Source organism: Passer domesticus, chromosome 13, assembly GCF_036417665.1.
Source record: "Passer domesticus isolate bPasDom1 chromosome 13, bPasDom1.hap1, whole genome shotgun sequence".
NCBI classification, from domain to species: Eukaryota; Metazoa; Chordata; class Aves; order Passeriformes; family Passeridae; genus Passer; species Passer domesticus.
Window position 1 is genome coordinate 14,709,997 of NC_087486.1, and position 22,270 is coordinate 14,732,266.

The window sequence follows — 22,270 nt, forward strand, 5'->3', positions numbered from 1 at the left end:
GGAAGCTGCACATGCAGCTGAATTTGATGAGCTGACCTGCACTGAGCTGTTACACTGCAATGACCTAAGATGCCTTTAAGCTGCACATTGTAGTTCAGTTTAGGCAGAAATCTCATTTTTACCCAGACACAGATACCTGGGTGTTTCTGTGGATTGTAAAACCACGTTAGAGGTGCTGTCCAGCCCCAGGAGCAACTGTGTCAGTGCAGCACAAGGTCTGCACAGCAAATGTTGGCATTCACCCATGTCAGAGTGCTCAGGAGTATCCTCACCTGACCTGGGTATCCAGCCTGCCCTTGTTTGTGCCATGAAATCCTACAAGTTCTTATTATGAAATTATTACTTAAGTATTCATTCTGGGGAGAAATTAATGCCCTTAAAATCTCATTACAAATTAGCTGGTGTGAGCTATAGGAAAATGGTCAGAGTCTAAGTCAATAAGGATCAAGTTTCTGAGGAGGAAGGAGAGTTTTATTAAAGATTTTACAGACCTTAGGAACACATTGTTCTGGGACTTGAATGTGTGATAGACCTGTGTACCTGCTCGACATTGAACTTTTATCTCTATCACACACAGCCTGTACCCTTCTTTATTAGACAGCAGAAATTGTGGGTGAGGAGAATCATGGAACGGTTTGAGTTGGAAAAGACCTGAAAGATCAACAATTCCCAGTCCCCAGTGGGGGTACTGGAGCCACACTGCTTGTTCTGTGAGGACTCCATTGACACATCAAACATCACTGGATCTCTGCTTTCATTTGTTCCACCCTGACCATGGGATGAGAGCACTTTTAGAAAGAAGAGGTGTTAAATAAGTTTTTAAAATAGCATGATAGGAAAGGGAAAGTGGTTTTATTTTTTATTAAATATGGTTTCTGTTTAAATCAACCACAGTCCAGGAGTTGTGTTTGAAGGCACTCAACCATATAATTCTCTTGTTCACTTCCTCTGCTATTTTCAAGGATTTTAGCTTAAGTATCATAAAAATACCAGAGGATTTTTTTTTTTTTTTTTTTTTTTTTTTTTTTTTTTTTTTTTTTTTTTTTTTTTTTGTTCTAGCTTTAGAACAAAACTATTCAGATGATGGAGAATTTATCCCAGAGACTGGTTCCATATATGCCAATGTCAATGGGAATCATCCAGAACTAGGGCATTCTGTTTAAAACAAAAGCACAGGTCAATTCTCCAGAGTGGAGGAAGATAAAAGGAATAACTTAACCAAACACAGCATTTTTCTCAATTTAGAAATCAGTGAATTTAAAGCCAACTTCTGTTTTGCAGCACCCTTTTTTTTTAACTGTTTCTGATGAGGGAAGAAAGCGAACCAGTTTAAAGATTCTTTCCCTCGATATTTTTTGGATGAAGACATGTCCATCTTTTTAGATGTATCTCTATTTTTTTAGGAATATGGAAGCCTCCATGAAAATAAGCTTGCAGCTATCTCCTATCCTGGGTGCTTTGCAGAAATCACTGCACTGAACTTCTATTCCCCTGCCAGAACTCAGTCCCCACTTGCTCTTAGGCATTCAAGGTCCTTCTGGGGGGGAGCATTGAGCAACACTCCATGGGCTGCCCTCAGCTGTAAGGACTTCAGCACTGGCAGTGTTTACTGCTCTGGGGTGAGCAGAGGACTTGTTCTTTATTGACTGTGTGTAATTTTCTGTTCTGATTTGCTCTTATGATGCAGCGGGTGCTAAAGATTAACACTGTAAATGAAGAATTGCTCTGCAAACAAACCTCAGGTAGGCCACGGATTTCATAAACTTTTAAATGTTAGATAAATTTAATCACGGCTTTAAAGCCAGGACAGTTTGATCTGATTTGGTTTGGCACAGAATTATCCTTTTTCAGTGTAGTTTTTTGTCCTCCAGGATAGCTGACAGCTTCTGTGTGCCACGAGGGATCTCTCCTATGGCTGACCCTGTGATGAGACAGCCTCTGTGAGTGTCTGAGCTGGAACAAATAGAGTGGCTGTGATAATGATTTTTTCATGTGTATTAATGCATTCTGCAGCTCCAGATGCCCCACTCTGTGTGTGGGTATTCAACCTGCATTTAGGTTCAGGTGGCAGGCATGACTGATCTCTCATTCTCAGTTAACCCTTGAGAGGCCTTGCCAGTGCTTGGATCAGTTCAGCTCATGGCAGGTGGCTGCTGAAGGTGTCACCATGGATTCAAATGGTGCCTGATTCAAAGGGCACAGCACAGGTGATGGGCATCAGAAAACACTCATTTAAGGGATCTATGCCCTGCCCAGCAGCCAAAAAAGGCTCATGTAGGTGAGGTAGCAGGAATCTTGTACTGTTGTAACTAGAAAATGTCTAAATAACCCTCCATGTTCAACAGATATTTTGAGGGAAGACTTCCTGCAGAATGTTTATTCATATGTTTTTAGATATAAAAAAAAACAGCCCTAGATAGAGTAGTTTTAGATGCAGACTTTTTAACCTGGTATTTTGTATGGTATTTTATTGTACACTAAAGTATGCTATGATTGGATACCTGGATTCTACAAATAATGAGGAATGCAAAACCTTTCTTCAGTTGCTTTGATGTACATGGTAGCACTAGTGCACAGTCCCTGAATTCAGAGTCTTTCTTTACAGCTGCATTTGGACTAATTTCACAAGACAGGAAAAGATGGATATTGGAAACCAGGATGGGGAAACAGAAAAGGAAAAAAAAAAAAGGAAACTAATCTAAAACAAAGACATCTCTAATCTGCCAGAATTTCCATACAGAATTCCAAAGCAAATGAAGGATTCTAATAGGAAAAGGTTCAAACTGTTTCCATACGGAACGGGTTATTTTTATAGACCCGGGTGACGCTGGCCAGTGGCAGCAGGACCAGGACAGGAGGATGGCAGGGCAGCCGTGCACTGCCAGGCGGTGTCGCCGGGGGGCGGCAGGATGTCGCGATACGTCGCAGGATGTCGCAGGATGTCCAGGCTGCCCTGCTGGGGCGCGGCGGAACGCGGCGGGACCGACAGAGCCCGAAATCACCCCGCCGGCAGGCTCGGTTATCCCGGCTTTCAGCGCTCCAACCCGGCTGCCATAAAACACCCGCAGTTCATCTGTGCTGGGTGTGTCCCGGAGAAGTTCCCGGCGCGATTCGCGTTCCAGCTTTAGTTTGTAATTAATTTCCCGCAAGTGTTTGTTTAGTGCATGCACCGAAGGGCGTAGGACACTGAAAAAAACTTTTTCCTTAAAAAAAGGGAGTTATGTTTTCTGGAAAATTCTGTGGTTCTAAAAGGTCTTTTCAATGAAATCTCCTTTTGAATAGTGGAGAGGGTAGAGCTGATTTATCCTCACCAGCAAATACCTTGATGTTGAAATGTGACTGAAACAAAAGCAGCACCATGTTGCTTTTCTTCCTATAGAAAGTTACTTTGCCTTTCTATAAGTCATTGAAATGAATGAATTCATTTCATGGAAATGCACAAGAATTTAAACTCTGAAGGGTTTTGGAAGTGTGTACAGATTAATTTCTTTGGCATCTGTGTTGATGTTCATACAAGACCTGATTTAATTTTAGCACCACTGATTTCTCATATAAACCCACAGTTAGTGGTGAGAGTGGAACAAGCAGATGATCTGAAAGGGGGAACCCAGCTGGCTGCTCAGGAGCTGCAGCAGCAGGGAGGCTGTCACTGTAGGATTGATTGAAGGGTCTGTAGCTGTATTAACTCCTATAACTGGGAGGGACACCTCCGATTCTACCAGGAGAAGGATTTGTCACAGAGTGATTCTGCCCCTCTGTGTGGGCAGATGTGCCCATGTCTGTGTCCCTCAGCAGAGCAGATCCCATAAAAAATGCCATCCACAGCATCCCAGCCAAAGGGAAGCTATGGATTCCTTGCCTGCCTGTGGCCTGTCACAGCTGATACAGGAGCCAGGGGACACCTAATCCCCTCTACCATATTTATGATATGTTAGGAGATGGTAGAAGACCTTTTTGGAGTAGGAGTTTTGACTGCTTTTATTATCATCATTCTCATGTCAGAGAGCAGCTGAGCCCTTACAAGGTTTCACAACCTTCTAAAAACCCAGTTCTAAAGTTGCTTCAAAAATCCACTGTGATTTTGTTCTGGAAGGCTTGAAAAGTCTAAGGGCATTCTAGCATTGCGGCACTCATGGCACAGATCCAAATGATATTGCCTTTTCCATTAATTTAATGTTCAACCTGCCTTTCTAGAAATAAAGCTCAGTTCCCTTGTTTTGCAGTGATGTATTTAACATTTCTTATTCTTTTGTAATATCCTTGAGATGACATTGCTTTGCCTGCTACAGCCTGTTCCTTCTCATGGTGTGGTTTATTTTGTGGATATGCTGGGCAGATGATTAGTGAAATAAGACATGAAGACTTTTAAATGTAATCTACTGGACAGCTGAGAACATAGAGAATTTTTCACTGTGTGAAAATGTCTTAGTGATGAATACTGAACTGTTTTTGAATTCAGGGTGTGAATTGTTTCATACAAGGTGGGTTGCTTGGTGTATTGACTTACATGTGGGCCCCTTTCTTTTAAAAACAATTTTCCCTCTTCTTTGTGGCCATAGGAATTGTTTGTATGAACCATGTGCTGGTGTGCACATCTCTCCCCAGTCACTGCATGTGTGGGTTACTGTGGAGTAAAAGTGGAAATGCTGAGTTATCTGAGTTTAAATGAAATTGATCTAAACCTTTCTTAACCCAAGATTTCAGATATTTTCTTTTATAGAAGTGTAGCCAGTGTGAAGAAATACTACTGCTGGCTGGAGTAGAGGGGTACATGGAGCTGGCCTAAAAACCTTATGGAAAAAAATGGGCTCAGCCTCAACTCTGCAGATTTTGGAGCTTCACTCAAGAAATTGCGAAGAGCAAATATTTGTATAATGCAAGAGTTGTCAGCAGCCTTTGGTTTGATAACAATCTGTGGTTGGCCAGGCTTCCATCTGGTAGAGACATGCGCTCAGGGCTGTGCATGGCTGGACTGCAGTAAAAAGACACGCTAAAAATATGATGTATCCTGCCAAGTCAGACCTTACTGACCCAATGCATTTGGAAATAATGGTTATTAAACTTTCTCCAGCAGCAGCCTTCAATTTATTTGCAGAGTTTTTAATCCCTAAACAAGACCTGTTAGTGTAGCTTGGTCAGCATGCCACCTTTTTCCAGCCTCTTTATATGGAAGCCTCACCAGTTTTCCTTCTCTTTTCTCCACTTCTGGGATTGCCTTCTTTCAACCCAAAAGGAACACTCTCAGTGGTGAAGACCCCAGGACAATATTCCTGCTTAGACTCAATTTCCTTCAGTTCTGACCCAGCCACCACGGCTTGAACAGAGCCGATTCTCTCCTTGCTGCCTCCTTGCCTGCAAAGGAGCATCTGCAGCAGCAGAGCTGCCCAGGATGTGTGCTGCAGTGACCCTGCAGCAGCAAGGTGTGCCCAGAGTACTGAAGTGCCTTTTTCCTGGCACTGTTTATAGTCTGGTCTGAGTAAATCAGGCCCAGCCAGCTGAAGGGAAATGCTGCTGATGGGATCATGTCCTGTGCCAGCTCAGCCATGCCAGGGAGGGATCAGACTTTGCCCCCCTTTCACAGCTGCGTGGGCAGCAGCCCAGAGGAGTCTCTGCACCTCCCTGCTGTAAAAGCAGCACTTGCCATCCTCAGCCCAGTCCCTGCTCTTCTGTGGGAGCACAGGAGGGAGGGCTGGCAGGGCTGGGCATCCCCTGGCACAGCACAGCTCGGGCTCACCCTGCTCCATGCCCTGCACAGGACTTCACAGGAGTCCCTGGCAGAGGAAATTTTGCACACCAGTCTCTGGCTGCAGCAGTAATGGTTTTGCCCTTTGTAAAGCCTGGGCTTTTTTCAAAGCCTGTATTCACTCAGCACCCACTTGAGTGGTTTTTTATTGTAACTATGCATGCAGTGCACCTCAGGGAATAAGTATTAAATGTCACTCATCAAAGTCCATGATGAAGTTAGTTGAATTTTTACTTCTTGGAATAAATTTGCAAGTTTTTCTTGTTTTCAAGGGTTTTTTTTGGCAAAAATCTAATTTGTTGAGCAGGTCAAAATGCATTATGTTTACTTTTCTCACTGTATTCCGGCTCTTTAGTTAATTGTAAATGTGATTTTACTCCTGTTTCTTAAATATTTTATTCTATTGACTCTTCTGTAAATGAAGGGGGGGTTATTAACCGTATTTGTATCAATAATTGCAGGAATATACATATAACTCTAAAATACATCTACATGTTAGAAAGTTAACTAGGAAGCTGTAGGGGATGTTGCTCAAACAGCATTTTGCATGTTTGTAACTCAGATTCTTATGGTGAAAAAGATTATTGCAGATTGTTGCTTGAGGAGGGAGGCACTCACATTACGGGCTCCTGAAAAATAATTCTTTTTCTTTCTTTTTTTTATTTGTCCAAGTCACCTTTTGCACAGCAGTTGTCACTTAGAATATAAGCCTGTCCCACCACGTTCCACTTAACTTTTGACTGTTTAATTTGTGTCTCTGAACAGGTATTTAGCATTTACGTATTCTGAGCTCTCAGCCATTCAAATTAAAATAACAGCTTGTTTGTTGTGGTACAAATGATTTTCTGTGCAGTGAAAGCATGGATTTTTAAAGTAACAGCTGTAGAGCTCCTCTTCTGAGCTGGCAAATTGGCTTGCTTTGTCATTCTGTACCCAATATTTCAGCAGTATTCCCAGTGGATTTTTTTCATACCTTTCAAAGCACCAATGTGGACATGACATTAGTGAATCACTAATTCTAAGGGAGTGGGGAGTCTTGGTGGTTGTGCTGCAGCACAAAAGATTAAGGTGAATGTGTGGCAAAGCAAGAGGCCGTTGGTACAGCCAGGAATTGAAATCCATGGGTCAAGATTTTTGTTTCTGCAGAAATTATAGGACAAGAGCTATTTGGAAGGCCCTGTCATACCATGACCTTCTTTAATTGCATGGATATTAAGGCTGAGGGAAGTTTTAAATGATGTGTGTGTTTAATCACAAGAAAAATGTGCAGTTATGACTGTGAAGGGAAGTGCAGCTCTGCCCTAGCTCCAGTGCTGGCAGTCATGCAGTGAAGAGCTGCCATCCTGAGACAAGGGTGGTGGGATTGCAGCTCTGCTCTCTCCTCCTTCAAACATGCAGGGTGCCATGCAAAGCACTAAGGATTTGTCCAAATCATAAAAGAGCTAGAGGTTTTTCCTTATTGCTTAATCTTAAGGAATCAGCTCTTGTCTGTATAGTTACAGATGAAGTTATTGGAACTTGGCTAAGAAGAGCTGTGCTGAAGACTGTCACTGCTTTCCTGTTTGGAAGTTGAGCTAAAAGATTTCATGAGCTCTCTGCACCAATCCTGCAGCAAAGAGGAAGCAGCACATAATGATTTCCCATCTCACTTCACCACTTTAAGCTCTAAAGAAAGGTTTGATTATTAAGCTTGAAATTTTTTCCTCACAAGATTAATCCTTACTTTAGGGAGTTAATTCCATTTATATCAGTAAGATTACTCACGTGAGTAACCAGCCACAGAATTTGCCTGTAGTACTGTGATTGCCTAGGGGGAAGTACAAGCAAGTCTGCAATTAAAGTTACAAAAGGAAAAGGTTTGACCTTTTCTTTTCTTTTTTCTTTTCTTCGCTGTTTTGTTTTTTTTTTAAGTATATATCTCTACTGTTTCATTGACTAGTGACAATGGCTTTTGCATTCTGAGGTGTTACTAATAGCAGCACAAAATGGCTTTTCTTTAATAAGAAAAAATAGGAAACGCTAAAGCTTCACTGCGAAAGGTAGAAAGAGGAGGCTCTCTGAGTTTTAATTTCAAGAAGCCCTACACTTTCTTCATGTGCATCACATTAGTGGAAAATTCCTTCATTCATTTAAAAAGACAAACAGTTGTAACTTTCACGTTTGGTTGATGTGACATCAATGACTGACTGGGACTGCCAGCATTCCAAAAAGGATATCGTCCTCATCTGCAGCCACTCAGGGCTGCGGGGAGGAGCCTGCAGCACAGGCTGAAACATTTACAGGTGCATAAGTACCTAGGGAAGGGCACAGGTGATGCACCTGTCCCGGGAAAGGAGCACTAGCACAGGTGTGTCACAGCTCACCAGCTGTTAGAGCATGAGCTTCTTTGAGCCTCCGTCGCACTCCCCTCCACGCTGCAGCCCACAGTTCCCAAACATCGGCCAGGAGCCTCCGGAGATGAACATCTACTACGAGAACTTCTTCCACCCGCAGAACACGCCGAGTCCCCAGCGGCCGAGCACCTTCGAGGCCACAGATTACAGCAGCACTCCCAATCCTTACCTCTGGCTAAATGGACCTTCCATCACGCCTCCACCCTACCTGCCAGGATCCAACTCCAGCCCCTTCATCCCGCAGTCGTACGGGATGCAGAGGCAGCTCTTGCCCAACGTGCACGGCTTGGGAGGAACCGACCTTGGCTGGCTTCCCCTCCCGTCCCAAGAGGAGCTCATGAAGTTGGTGAGACCACCTTACTCCTACTCTGCCCTCATTGCCATGGCCATCCACGGGGCACCTGACAAGAGGCTGACTCTGAGCCAGATCTACCAGTACGTGGCTGACAACTTCCCGTTCTACAACAAAAGCAAAGCTGGCTGGCAGAATTCCATACGGCACAACTTGTCTCTCAACGACTGCTTCAAGAAGGTGCCTCGAGACGAAGATGATCCAGGTATAGCCCTCTCCCCCTTTTCCCCCACCTCTAATTAAACCTGATGAATTTTTAAATACCTAGTGCACTGTAAAGAGACATAGCAGCCCAGATAGAGGACACAGACACAGTAGCACTTTGTTTTCAAAAGGCTGAACTAGAAAGCAGCTGTGCACAGCTGAGGTGTGAAACAGTGCTGTGAGATCTCTGTCCTGCCCTGGGTCCCCCTGAGAATGGATCAATGAGCTGAGCAGGAGACTCAGCACACACAGGAACATTTAACTGGGCAAGGCACACTCATGACCCATTTGGTGTAATGCATTACTTGTGTCAAATGTAACTGGGAATTCAAGGGAAGGGGATTTGTCAAAGAAATCCAATGGCTTTGGGGAGTCAGCATTAATTCTCAAGGGGAGAGCAGGCTGCTTTTATTTTGCTTGTTTCAATTAGTATTTTCCTTGGAATGACACCTCTGCCATTACCAATCGCTTTGCTGGTAGGCTGTCAGATATTCCTTTATTCATGGTTTCCTATCAATAGCTGTTAAGAACCATGGAGAACATTAAAAACTCATTGAAATTACTCTGCAGTAGAGGGCCAATAGTTTAGTTCTATCCTATTAGAAACCTATGCTACCCCACTGAATCTGGAGTGGAATCCCGGTGTGGGATTTGATTACTCTCTGCCATAAATTCAGAAGACCTGTATACTGAAAACCTCCTTCCCTTACCAAGAAAATAAAACAAAAAGCACTCCTAGTGACTCCACCTATATTTTTGCCTGTGTGAAGAGTCAGACTAAAGGATAGAATGCAAACTTTAAACTGTTTTCTGAATTCAACAGTCTTGTACTTTTGAGTGACTAAAAAAATACATGTGTATTACTCATGCAATTGTTCTTTTTCTGGGAAATGAGAGAAGCACTGTAAAGCCCTAAATGACTGCTTTTTTTTGTTTGTTTATGTGCTTATTTTTAAACTAAAAGTGTGGGTTTGTTTCCTTGGGCAGGAAAAGGGAATTACTGGACTCTGGACCCGAACTGTGAGAAGATGTTTGACAATGGAAACTTTCGCCGGAAGCGGAAGAGAAAGTCTGACATTGAGGCCAGTGCTGCTGCTCTTGCGTCTGAGAAATCCGAGGACAGTACCCTGACTGGCAGCCCCAAAGCTGCAGAGCACCAGGATATCTTGGAAAACTCCTCACCTGGGACTGACCATTCACCTGAGAAAGGGTCTCCTCCTCCCTCCTCCAGCAGCCCGTGCCTCAGTAACTTCCTCTCCAGCATGAGCGCCTACGTCCAGGGCTCCAGCTCGGGGAGCCGCTCGGGGCCCGTGGGACTCAGCTCTGAACCCATCGACAAAATAGGGCAGAACATGGTAGGCTTCAATTCCTACTCCCCACTCTCCAGTATTCCCAGCCATGGTGTGGGAGACTGGTCCAATTCCATGCCTTCCAGTCACCTTGGCCACAGCAACTCGGTGCTCAACCAGTTTAACACCCATTTTTACAGCAGCCTCAGCACAAACAACACCCTGTACTCCAGGGAAGGGACAGAGGTTTAAATAAAGGATCCTAGGACACTAAAGGATAGTTATTTATGAGAGGAAATGATCCATGGGCAGGTGATTAGCATTAGCCTCTTGTCTCTAGGGCCTCACTGCATTCTCCTCCTGGCAGCCACAAACTTGTTACCCATTATACTGAAATCACAAACACTGCACATTAGGGAGCTTCACGTGGAAAATCAGGGATACTAAGAGGCAGAATAGTAAAAAGGTCTCCTTAGACACTGCTTGTACTGCTGCCAACCAGGGTCCTCTACAGAAGTCCTTGAGAAGTTGCAGTTTGCCTTAGGCAGGGGGCTCTTTCTGGCGTGGCATTAACATTGCTGTGCTTTTTAAAGTGATAACAGAAATGTGGTGGTACCTGTACATATTCTGTCTTCAGGTATAGGCTGCCTCCACTAAATGCTCAGCAAGTTTTTATCTGGCCAAAGCTCTCCTGAACACTGCAGGATCCATAATAAAAACCACTGTATAGTGAGTAACAACCAACACTTGAATGGTGAGTGCTGCCTTTGGCTTTCTCTCAGGCCAGTGCAGACATTGTTTAAAGCTTCACCCCCTTCCAGTCCCAGGGGAATGTGGCTGTGCAGCAAACTGACAGCATCATGGACACAACAGGAATTTTGAAGCTGCAGGGAAGCATAACAAAATACACTGGAATTGTCTTCTGCTGTTGGATCTTTGTGTTTTCAATTCTAATTACAGGGTCAATTTTACTCCATACACGTGTAAATCTAGTCACATAAGGGAAACAGGATCTGTCCTAAATATAGAAATATATATGTTTAAGATATGTTTTTTTCTAAGAAGAAAACACATTTGTTATATCTTAACTTTCTATGTGAATTATTTCTACGGAATAAAGGGTTACTGGGGTGGGAGGTGAGGGAAGAAGAAAAGGGAGGTAAGAAGTTTAACGGTCTCTGAATTTCAATTTCAAAGGCTGGATCTTTCAGAGTGTCAACTGCAGATATTGTAAAAAGTCTCTGTACTGTATTTTTTTCATTTTGTAAAAGTCTGTGCTGTTTGTCCTTGTGTAAATATTAGAAATAATTCTTATTTTCCCTACACTCTACTGTAGCAACAAACATTTCAAAATATAGATGAAGGTTTTTTTAACCAAGACTCAAGTTCCACATTATTGTAGAGTGATATCTCAAAATGGATAACCCAGAAGCATTTTTAATAAAGCATTTGTATAGAAGAGTGTGTGCTTATGTTTATTTGTACTGAACTTCTCAAGCCTTTAAAAGTCTCCTTACCTATGTGACTTGAGCAATTCGTGTGAGGAAGAGCAGGGTACTGGTGGCAGAAGGTCAGATGCTGAGATTACATGTCCAGGCCACCAGCATTTGCATGCCTGGCAAATATAACTGGCTGCTACTATGCAAAATACTATCACTGAATAAAAATCACCCTTGGAGTTTCCCTACTGGAGTAAAGTGGTGCGAATCATTTAAATTTCAGAAAGCAGACTATTTTCACCTGTCAATTAGCCAATATGACTGCAATTTTCCTGCATTCTTATTTACTATTTAATTTCTTTCATGTTTCAAGTTTTTCACTATCAAGGTTGCTCTGACTTTTCCTACTTTTAGATCCACTATAATAAATTACCACTTGGGACTTGAAGCCTACCTCCACTACTAACACCTTTGTTCAATAAAAAAAGAAAATGCCCTTCTGGTGCTGTCCTTGTGCCATCACTGCAAGTTTCTCTCAAGTCAGGCACATGCTGAGGCCTGAGCTGTAACTCCTGCCCTCAGAATCTTCCAACCCTTGCAGAATCTCAGCCTGCTGGGTGGGCTGCAAGATGCAACTCTGCAGTGGCAGCATTTGTCATGTTTAAACTCAGAAATGTTTAAACTGCTCATGTTTAAACTGAGAAATGTCTTCAGTCACTGTGCTTATGCCTTGGATTCAGCAGACATGCCACAAATTGCCCAGAAATACAAATCCTGTAGAATATGTGGTCCACAAGTTCACAGAAACTGTTTTCTTTAGTGCTGAAATGGAAAAGGTTCCATTATGAACTTAGAGACCAAAAGGGAAGGGGGAGGGGGGAAGGTGGAAGATGAAGTAAGAAGAATGACATTGCTAAGTGACAGCAGAGGGTAAAAAGCAACTCCTTTGTCACTCAGCACTTTGTTTGACTCTCCTAGTGCCCAGTCCCAGATAATAACAGGAACTCTATAGAGGTGTGCATAAAAACAAGCTTGTGCCTCATTCCCTCCCAGATGCTGTCAGCCCAATACCACTTTTGGCTTCTGCACGCTGAGGAAGTGCTGCCAAAATTCCAGCTCACAGACAAAGGTTTGTTCTCCAGTGCCTTCCCTGAGCACCAAGGATTTGGTTCTCCTGCAGCCACTGAGCTGGCTTGGCACATCATCTCACCTGGTGGAGCTGCTCCTCAAGGAGGAGAGCAAAGAGGATTGCATGCATTGTAATCCTATTGCTCCTCCAAACAGAACTACTTTGTAATGAAACAAATCTTTGTCTGTATTTTGTGTTTTTCAGAGAGAACTGGTTTAGATAAGCAGCCATGTCAATTCATTCCTGGAGCTCCTGCACGTCACTGAAGCAGCTGAGGGAAACTTAGCAGCTCTCCTTGTATGAGCAGCAGCACTGCTCTGTCACAGGTAATGCTCCCCTTCATGTATTTGATCAATATGAACAGTGTAAGAGTTTTGAACAGAAGAGCATCTGGGTTTTAAGGATTTTTTGCCTATTATTTTGTTTGTTTGTTTGTTTTAAAGCATGCTATTAAAGAAGCCACTAATGTTGGACCTGTAATTAAAATATATTTAAAATATTACTGATATTTATAGTGTGATTAATAAATGTATTTACTAAACTGCTCAAAAAGAAAATCTGGGCTCCAAGAATTCTGAATAGTTTTCCTGGTTAAGATTCTTGATTGATTATTTCATTCTTAGAGTGTGTTTTGTGTTGAGATACAGCTGTCTTCACATACCCCCACGTTTCATGACTCTGCAATTATTTGTCCCTGGTTTAAATGTTAACCCTTACAGGCTGCTCCTATCTCCCCACAAACACATGCAGCCCTAAAGTGCCAGGGTAGGTTACTACTTGCTCTCCTTCTGTACCACAGCAGAACTGCAAATATTAGAAGCTTTCGTGGGCAGGCAGTGTGTCTTGACTAATGATTAATGAGTAACAAGTTCCTACGTAAGTCTGAGGTATATTGCTGCTGAATCCCTGGGGCAGCTTCACTGTCTCTGATCCCATTAGGAACAATTTCCCTGGGTTCTAACTCCACAGTTTCCCTGATCTGTGTCCTGGTTCTGCAGCCCTGGAGTCTGTGACTCTTCAGCCCTGCCTCTAATGCCAGGGAGAGGAGAAATTTGGGGTTGAGAGCAGAGGTCTGGGCACACAGATCCCTGGTACCACTGCCAGGTTGTTCCATCTCGTTATGGGATCAGCTGCAAGCCTGCAGTGCTGCACTAATAGGCTCTGTTTAGCTGAGGTCCTTTGTGCCCCAGAAGTCCTGTTGGAGCCCTATCTACAATTCAAGACATTTAAGATTTTGGTTTAACTGCAAGGTTCCAAATGCCTGAGCTTCCAGGTTATAAACTGATGAGAGCTTAAATGTTACAGCTGGTTCAAAGATGACACCAAGAGACATGGTACAGGTATCCCCTGTACAGGAAAATCCCATTTCAGGCCTCACAGTATTTACTTCTCCCATAAACAGCAGTGGGAACTTTGCCAGATTGACTCTGAATTACAATGCACTAACTTTCTCTCATGAGGGAATACTTTATGAAACCCTCCACTGTCAATAGTTGCTTTGTTGCTTCATGGGAAAGCATTCCCAAGGGAGGAAAACAAGAAACTTCTTCCCAGTAGGCTTGCCAATTCCTAACATTTCCAGTTTGTAGCACTTTGCAGCAGTCCTTACAACTCAAGGATTTTAGAAAGAGCTGCCCTGGACCTGTGTGATTTTTTGCCTAAGTACCACACCTCTGGATGTGTGAGCTATGAACCTGCTGTACACTTGGAATCTGTAGCTTTCCCTGCTTTAAGTGCTGACAGCTGCAAGACTATGTTGCTGTAGTGCTGGAGGTATTGCTGTTAAATGCACCTCAGCTGGTGCTTGCTATGGGCTAGAAACCTTCAGAGCTGTCATGCCCTGGACAGAAAGACACTTCAGTTTTTCTTATTTATGCTGCAAGTCTAGATCGAAGGGAGTAAAGACTGTGATCTATCCAAACAACCCTTCCTAAGTGTATTTGCCCAATATCCTGCCTGCTGATATTCTGTACAAATTCATTTCCAGAAAACCTCTCTAAAATGAATTTTTACATGTCTTGTGTTATCTAAATTGCAATACAAATTGTGCTTTACCTCAGCATGGCATTGATCCTCTTTAAATCCTAAAAGCATTCCTCTGCTAATGAGTTGCACAAAGTGGCTTTACCCTTGTGCAGCATATGACATGCTTTGCTCTTTAAGAAGGAAGGTGCCAAGTTGAGGCAACTCTCAAAGTAGCCATTCCAGTCTTCTAAAAAGTGCTTTCACCATGTGACAGCCAGCAGTATTCTTCATGTTAGGCATATTTTGATTCTGTAACTGCCCTGAACTGCTCCAATTCCTCTCATTCAATCCTTTGCAGATCTGCCCTGCTGCCTCCTTGTTACCAGTGATGAGTTCCACTAATTAGTTCCCCTTGCTTCTGTTCCTCTGGCAGATTCCAGAAGGTAAGGCAGGCAGGCAGTAACAGGTGTTAGCATCAAACTCTGCATGAGGAGCTGTCAGAAGCTCTGCTGTAACTCCATGACACATCAGGAGAGCTTTTGCCAGTGTTTGAAATTGCGTGTGGGTGACCTGTGACAGCTGGATCAGTAACACACTTCACGCCTGCAGAGCCCCCAGCTGCAGGAGCAGCCTGCCCACAGTGTAATGCTGAAATTTCATGGCAACACAACACAGAGAAACTAGCTGTGCATTGCCCAGTACCTGAAAGATGGAAGCTTCCAGGCACCACATGGAAAATTGGCTTGTGCCATCAGGGAAACTTTTTTATACATTCTGCACACAGGTTCATCAGGGCCTCAGAACTTCCCTGGAGTCAGGATGTCCCACAAAGCAGTGGAGGTTATTTCGACTGCAGCACAATGACAGGCACAAAGCTGCTCAATTTATCCCCTCTGTTGCCTTTGCAGACTGTAGATTTGTGTGGAGAAGTCTCAGTAGCACAGCACAGCAGGGTAATAATACAGCTCAGTAGCTATTTGATGCTGTTGTTTGTACAATGTGTTCTGACATGAGCAGCTTATTGTTTGCTAGTTCGTGACAAGAGCTTTGTGTATGCAAACCTGCATGCAAATCAGGCAGAATTTATTATGCTTCTCACCAATGAGAGTGGAAGGAGAAAAACCACTGTTTAACTTCAGCAATGCATTTTCCTATGAATAGGGCAGGTATTAAATGATTTATGGAAGGAATGCTAAGAATGCAAGAAGTTCAAAGAAGGTGGAAGGATATCTTTTTCCCTTGTCAGCTGGGAATCTGGCTATTTAATGCTGATAAAGCCACCATCCAACTTGACTTCAACTTCATCATATGTGCCCATACGATGTACCTGCACCTCACTGCATCACAAGCAGGGAGATCTCTAATTAGTCTTACTGTTATTTAAAAGCACCCAAACCAGTTTAACACAATTCTTACACAGAAGGAGAAATGATGAGGGGGTTGATATTTATTCACTCCTGTTGTCTGTTGCTTTGTAGGGGTCCCCTGGGCCTGCCACAGCTGTGAAAAGCCCTGTTTAGCTCAGGTGTGAGGAATTCTCTTGGACCTGCCCCTTAATTTTGCCAGACTGGAGAAATCATTTGGCATGCTCATACTTCTTTAACCCCATGAACTTGCATGATGATTTCCCCTTCTGCAGTGAAACAGGTAACATTTTCACAGAGGTGAGAATTGTAGATTTTTTTTCATGATATTACACATTTTAATAGGAAATATCTTAACAAAAAAATTCTACCCAGATGACTTAACATTAATATTAATAAGCTGGCCTCATCACATATCTTTAATTTAAATTGAGTAGTCATACTTTAATGAGTGGTACAGGTACCATAAAATGGATATTATTTTTCATTTAATTTTATTGGATTCATTCCTATGCAATCCATCAGGCAGACAATGCAAACATGAATGCTAAAGGAGACATAAATGTCCTCATGTGAACTAAATATCACTCAGAACGATGGTGAACAAACATGTATTCTGCATGCAAAGGCAAGTGTTGAAAACTATTCCTGAGTTCCTGGGATGCTACATGATCCTTACTAATTCCTACTGAATATTTAATCTCTCTCCATAACAGGAAATTCTAGAGCAACATTTTTGTGACACTTTTCCTGTCACCTATAGAAAAGCTGCTGAGGTGTTATGGGGTCAGTCTTGTGTGCTGTAAAATCACAGGTTCTCAAAAATTGCACGCTTAGGTCATTGCTCTTCCCTAGGCACTGAAAGCCTCCCCATTCATGCAGCACAGCAGACAGAGCTGCAGCCCAGAAGAGCTGAGCTTTGCACTGAGACTGTGTCATCATTTGTGCCACTGACATGTGGCCTCCTTACTGATCAGGCAATGGTCACTTCTAATTTGGTGTAAGCATTAAATTCCATTGATCCCAGATTTGTACTGAGGAGAAATGCAAAGCTTACAGAAGCTGAACATTTTCCCAGGAGCACAAAGTCATCTCCTGTGCTGTTTGTAAGTGGTAAATTTGAATTAACTCTGGCTAGTTACAGAGCAATGTTGTTTTTACATTTGGATTTATCTCACCTTGTCTCTATGCACCTTCAGTAGGCATGTGCCAAAAAATGTGAAATGCTCTGCAAGATATGTGCATGCAGAGCAGTCACTGTTTTCCTGTTATGTGTATCCTTCAGGATCTTTAAACCATTTTGACAGAAAATAGATGCAGCCAAAAAAACCCATATAATTGCCTCCCCTCAAGCAAGGATAAGACAATGTAAGTCATCTACAGGTTTGCTTGCAATATGGTTTTTCTAGTTTTCATACAGTGTGTTGTTTAAAGCAAATATTGTAAATTCAATTGATTTTTTGATGTTAGCATTAAACCAAATATTGTAACTTTATGCAATTTTTGAAGACAGTATTTATGCAAATAAATATGCAAAGAGGCCAGGTCTTTTATCCCCTGGCAAGTTTGTAAGGTAGCCCTTAAAGGCTGCAAGTCTTTAGACCACTGCCAATCAGGACATTTTTTCCCCTCTGTCAAGGTATGTAACATTCCTAGCCCTGCACAGAAGGGAAAAAATAAGGTCATAGCTGTGGAAAAATCTGTTGATCATAACTGATAATATGAAAATGAAGCAGTCAAGCAGGCTGTGGACAGCACAAGTCATGTCTACTTACACAAAAGCAAAGTTAGAAATGCAGTGATAGAAACATGAACATTCTGGAACATGAATGAAACAGAAGACACCAGCTGTGGTCAGATTAACCCTTCAATACTGCTGGTATTTCCTTGTGCCATGTGGGACAGGTGACAGCTGGAGTGCCCTGTTATCCCAAGCACAGGGGGAGTAACACCAACAAATGTGACAGAGAAACAGCTGACCTAGACCCTGCAGGGTGGACAGCAAACAAAAACTCTGCAACTTGAGAATTTTCCAAGTTTAGGGGTTTTTGACACAAGTGAAAGCAGAAGTATTGACTACCTCCTGCAAATTTTGAACTTCAATGTCACAATGAACTTTGAGAGTTCCTGGGGTGCTTGGGGTATCATTGTCCTTATCTATGTGATCCAACAGTGAAGCTGTCTACTTAATCACACATTTTTACTATATATTTATTGAAATTATTCATCTGCTAACTAGTTTGAGTTTGCAGATTATATTTGTAAAGGAAGTATTCATCTGAAATTTATTTTAAAAGTTTTATGTTAGATTTCAGTGGACAGTTGCATGGACAAAACACACAGGTCTGTGTATGTACTATGTGCAAATAATTCTGGAGATATGTACAGGCTGGATTTGAATAATATCAGGTAAATCAAATGCTAACCTTTAAATACTCCTGAAGTTCTGTGAAAATTAAATTTTAAGCCCTGCTCTATTGCCTCAAAATTGTGCTCGTTGAACTCAATGTTTTTCTGGTAAGGAAGAAACAACAACCCAAAACAAAAAGCAAGGGTGGTCTGTATTTATCCTGAATCCACAGACTGCTTCACATACTCCATAAAAAGCTGGAAGATTTAATGGCAGGAGCAGTAGTCTGTGGAGCAAGCATGAAACTGAACAGAGAGGAACTGGGAAATAAATCTGGAGCTACTTAAACTAAAATTGCCACCCAGGTTTCTGTCACAAAGCTTCATCCATGGTCTCACCTAATTTCAGACTAATTCTGTATTAGGGTAACTGCTCTATGGGACACTTTCATCACGTCTTCCAAGGGAAAAAAAAAAATGGAAATTTCAAGCAGTTTCAAATCATCAAGAGTTTTAAAAATAGGTGTGTGTTAGGAGAAGGGAGATGGACTTTGTTATATAAATTTCAACGGTCCTTCTTGCTCATTATTTTTTTCCACAGTCCAACTGACACTGAATCAGGGTTCATACCTGAAATGAGAGCAGTGAGCACTCAAGATTCACTCTGTGCCCTGGGTCTTTGCAAGCTTTAACCACACTCTGCAGATGCACACTGGGGTTGGAAAGGAGACACAGGCACTTTGGACCTGACAGTTATTTTACAAGAATGGGATAATTACATTGATAGAACAGAGAAAATGAGGCCTGCACAAATTAACAATCAAAATTAAATGCACGTGTAATTAAACACAAACAAGGGAACAGCCCAGTTTTAAAGGTTGCTTATAAAACTGCATCAGAGTTCGTGTAAAGGGCCAGAATTTACTGCTTTTGCCAATTGCTGGTTATTAACTCTCAGTGTAGCTAAAGCTGCATTACAGATTTCAAGTGAAGTGAATATATCTGCTTGTACCCCACACAGTGAAATGATGCTATCCACTTCTGCTGCCTGCAGTTTCTGCAGGGTTCCAGAGCCTGGGGAGCTGCAGGGTTTCACTGATTGTGTTTGTTGTAGGTTAAACTCAGGTGGAGAATGCCTGCTCCTGCTGCAGTCATTCAAATGGCACTTGGCTGTGTCTCCAGATGGATGGAACCATTGGTCGTAACTACAGCACCTCATTGAAAGCACCCTCTGATCAATAACCTGATTCCTTTACTTCCACCCTTCAAAAGAAAATAAGATCCTCCTTCTTTAAATTACTCTTTAAAAGGAAAATGTACCTGAAAATGTTTTTCATCACAGGGTTCTTGAACTACTTTTTGTTCACACTTACAGCATAGGAGAAATTTGTCTGATACTGCAAAATGATCTCCTGAAAAATCTGCCAGAAGTTCCAGGTTTTCAGATGCTTTTCCCAGTTATTTAATTTTGAAACATTGAAAAAGCCACTATTCACTTTTGAAATCTATCATCAGTCTGTACTTCCCTGCCAGGAGAGAGTGGGAAAAGATGTAATGAGACCATAACAGCCATTGCCTGTGCTCTCCCAATGCCCTGACCACAACAGAAGACAGGATTTATGCATCCTACGTGTCTTGCCCAAGTTTAAAAGCTTATGGATTCTGTCTGAAACAATGAGCAAACAAATGCCAGTAACTCAGGGGAAGACTGAATCCATTTTCCACATACAGTGAAAAAACAAAGGCCATTTAATAAAGCCCAACAGTCAGGTCTTTCACCCATGCACACAAGCTTTTCCTTAGCATCTTGCTAAATTATTTGTTTGCTTGTTTTCCAGGGGAACCTGCCTGGCTGGAACTGAAGGGGACTGAAGCAAGAGGTGTTCTGAACTTGGCAGCACAGCTCAGCTAAGGTAGAGAAGTCCACAGAAGTCCATTTGCCTGGTAAAGCTGCAGTGGGGACAATTATCTCTCACAGCAACTACAGTTACAGGAATTGGCTCCACAAACTTGGGGCTCTGTCTGCTTACATTTGAACACTACTGATATGTGGCAGAGAATTATTCTGTGTGTATTAAATGCAGACTGATGTTTTCCTTTGTGTCCAGTGTATGTTTTGCTCCCAAAGGAAGGAAAATGCATTATAAAACTGTCTTCCTTATGCTTTCCTGTAAAGTGTCAGCTTCCTGAAAGTCATGCATGTATTTGCATTTAGTTCATTTGGAAACTGAAGTCTGGAATGAATGGACATATCTGAGGTGAGGCAGTAAGTTGGTGTTACAAAGGAGATGTTTGAGATCACTTTTAAAAAAATCTGGCAAGAGTATGAGCAAAAGTCAGATTTGTCCCTTTTAAGAGACTTTAAAATCCCCTCCCCTTTATCCTGCTTAGCAGTGTTGCCATGACAGCTGACAGTCACAGGGAGGACAAGGACACAGCACACCTGGGTCATTGTGAGCTTGGTTAGAAATTTTAACCCAGTGCAGTTCCCTGTCCTGCAATCAAAGGTACTGGAGGAAACACCATCATCTCTCTTTGCCCTGCACCCCATACCCTGTTCATGTGATTATCTTACAGCTTGTAATTATCTCCTCGGTGCAGCCCCCCAAGAAACAATAAGCCCTCCTTACCTTCCTGCAGAAAGGAGTAACACACATTGCCACTGAACAGACCTAGTTCAGCTGAATTGTGATGGCTCCTTAAAGAATTACAATAGCAGAATTTGATGGCAAATATATGTGTGTATCATAGATATTTTATCCTCATTATCCGGATTTTTGGACTCAGCAGAAGCTGCCTTCTCTTTAACTTCATGCATCTGTCATTATTTGGGCAGAAAATACTCTCAGAATGGACCAAAATTTTAAGAGCCCTGATCATTCTGCAGTTTCTTCTGATTAGTGCTGGTAACCAGGTGCACCCTACACCTGCCATGGTATAGAGGTGATCTTTACAAGAAATATAGTTCTTAATTCAGCATGCATCACCTAGTAAGGTAAATCCAGATGAGCTATATGGAATAGCTAAACTCTGTTAGGACATTACTCACATGCTCATGATGCACATTTGTAAAGACTTTTTCCAGTGCTAACTTGGTGATACAAATGTAAATGCATTTCCCATTGTCTGAGGCATTCAGTTTGTGACTGCACTAACTCTGTTACCCTGCTGTTTGTAACACTTCTGGAACAAATGATCACGTGAGTAGCAGCAAGTGAAAACACTGGAAATACAAACAAAATAACTTTATATACCACTTCAGACATAGCACATGAAACCTAAGAATTCAAGCATAAAAAGATAGGATCATTCATATTAATGGTCTTAGAATGCTGAAAATTACAGTGAATTATGCAGAACTACACAGTATGCATTATTTTCACTTTGAAAACATCTTTCTAAATCTATGAAGTTGTGTTCTGAAATAGTTTGTTTAGATTCTTTTCATCAAATATTGACTGAATCACTGAAGACATTCTGAAGTTAGTATTTGTTGTGTTCAGTTTTACTTTGTTTCCTTTTTTCTTCAGAAGGCATATTTGAATTGAAATTATTTTGGGGATTAAAACTTCTGACCTACTCAGAATAGTGTGCAAAGAAGCATCTGATATCCCAATCCCATATATCCTGGTAATGGAAAGGGAGCATGTATGGAAAGGGGTTTCATGAAAACAGAAGAGCAAATTCTTGCACACCTATCAATATTTTAGACATTCTGTTTCAAGTGTGATGTGACAGTACTGAAGTTACCTCATAAAATTCTGAGCAGTTTGAGACAATGTGGTGCAGGAAGAGTAGAATGCAGCAGTAGCTGTTCTCTGTGGTGGTAAACTCTGACTCTCGAAGGGAAAACAAGGGGAAGAAATATGTGTTGATGGTAATTTAGATAGAGAGATTTTCTGGAAAAAGACATGACCCAGTATGTAAAGAATAGAGAAAAACAGAAATAATTGTTTTCATAAAACCATCAGAAAAATGTCATGTTCACATTCTAGAGATATATACAATATAGAGATATACAGAAGAAGGAATTAAATACAAAA

The 22,270-nt window shown here is 42.0% G+C and overlaps 1 protein-coding gene and 1 long non-coding RNA gene across 2 annotated transcripts; both read left to right on the top strand.

Annotated features, from left to right (window-relative positions):
• The first annotated feature begins 5,721 nt into the window (after nucleotides 1-5,721).
• On the top strand, nucleotides 5,722-11,440 carry FOXI1 (forkhead box I1). Its single transcript, XM_064388105.1, has 2 exons — nucleotides 5,722-8,693; nucleotides 9,680-11,440. The coding sequence occupies exons 1-2, from the start codon at nucleotides 8,120-8,122 to the stop codon at nucleotides 10,231-10,233; spliced, it is 1,128 nt and encodes a 375-aa protein (XP_064244175.1). The 5' UTR covers nucleotides 5,722-8,119; the 3' UTR covers nucleotides 10,234-11,440.
• Nucleotides 11,441-12,759: 1,319 nt separating this feature from the next.
• LOC135280242 (uncharacterized) lies at nucleotides 12,760-20,958 on the top strand. The gene is made up of 3 exons (XR_010347261.1): nucleotides 12,760-12,875; nucleotides 15,993-16,178; nucleotides 20,066-20,958. It is a non-coding gene; the product is annotated as an uncharacterized LOC135280242 (long non-coding RNA).
• Nucleotides 20,959-22,270: the final 1,312 nt, after the last annotated feature.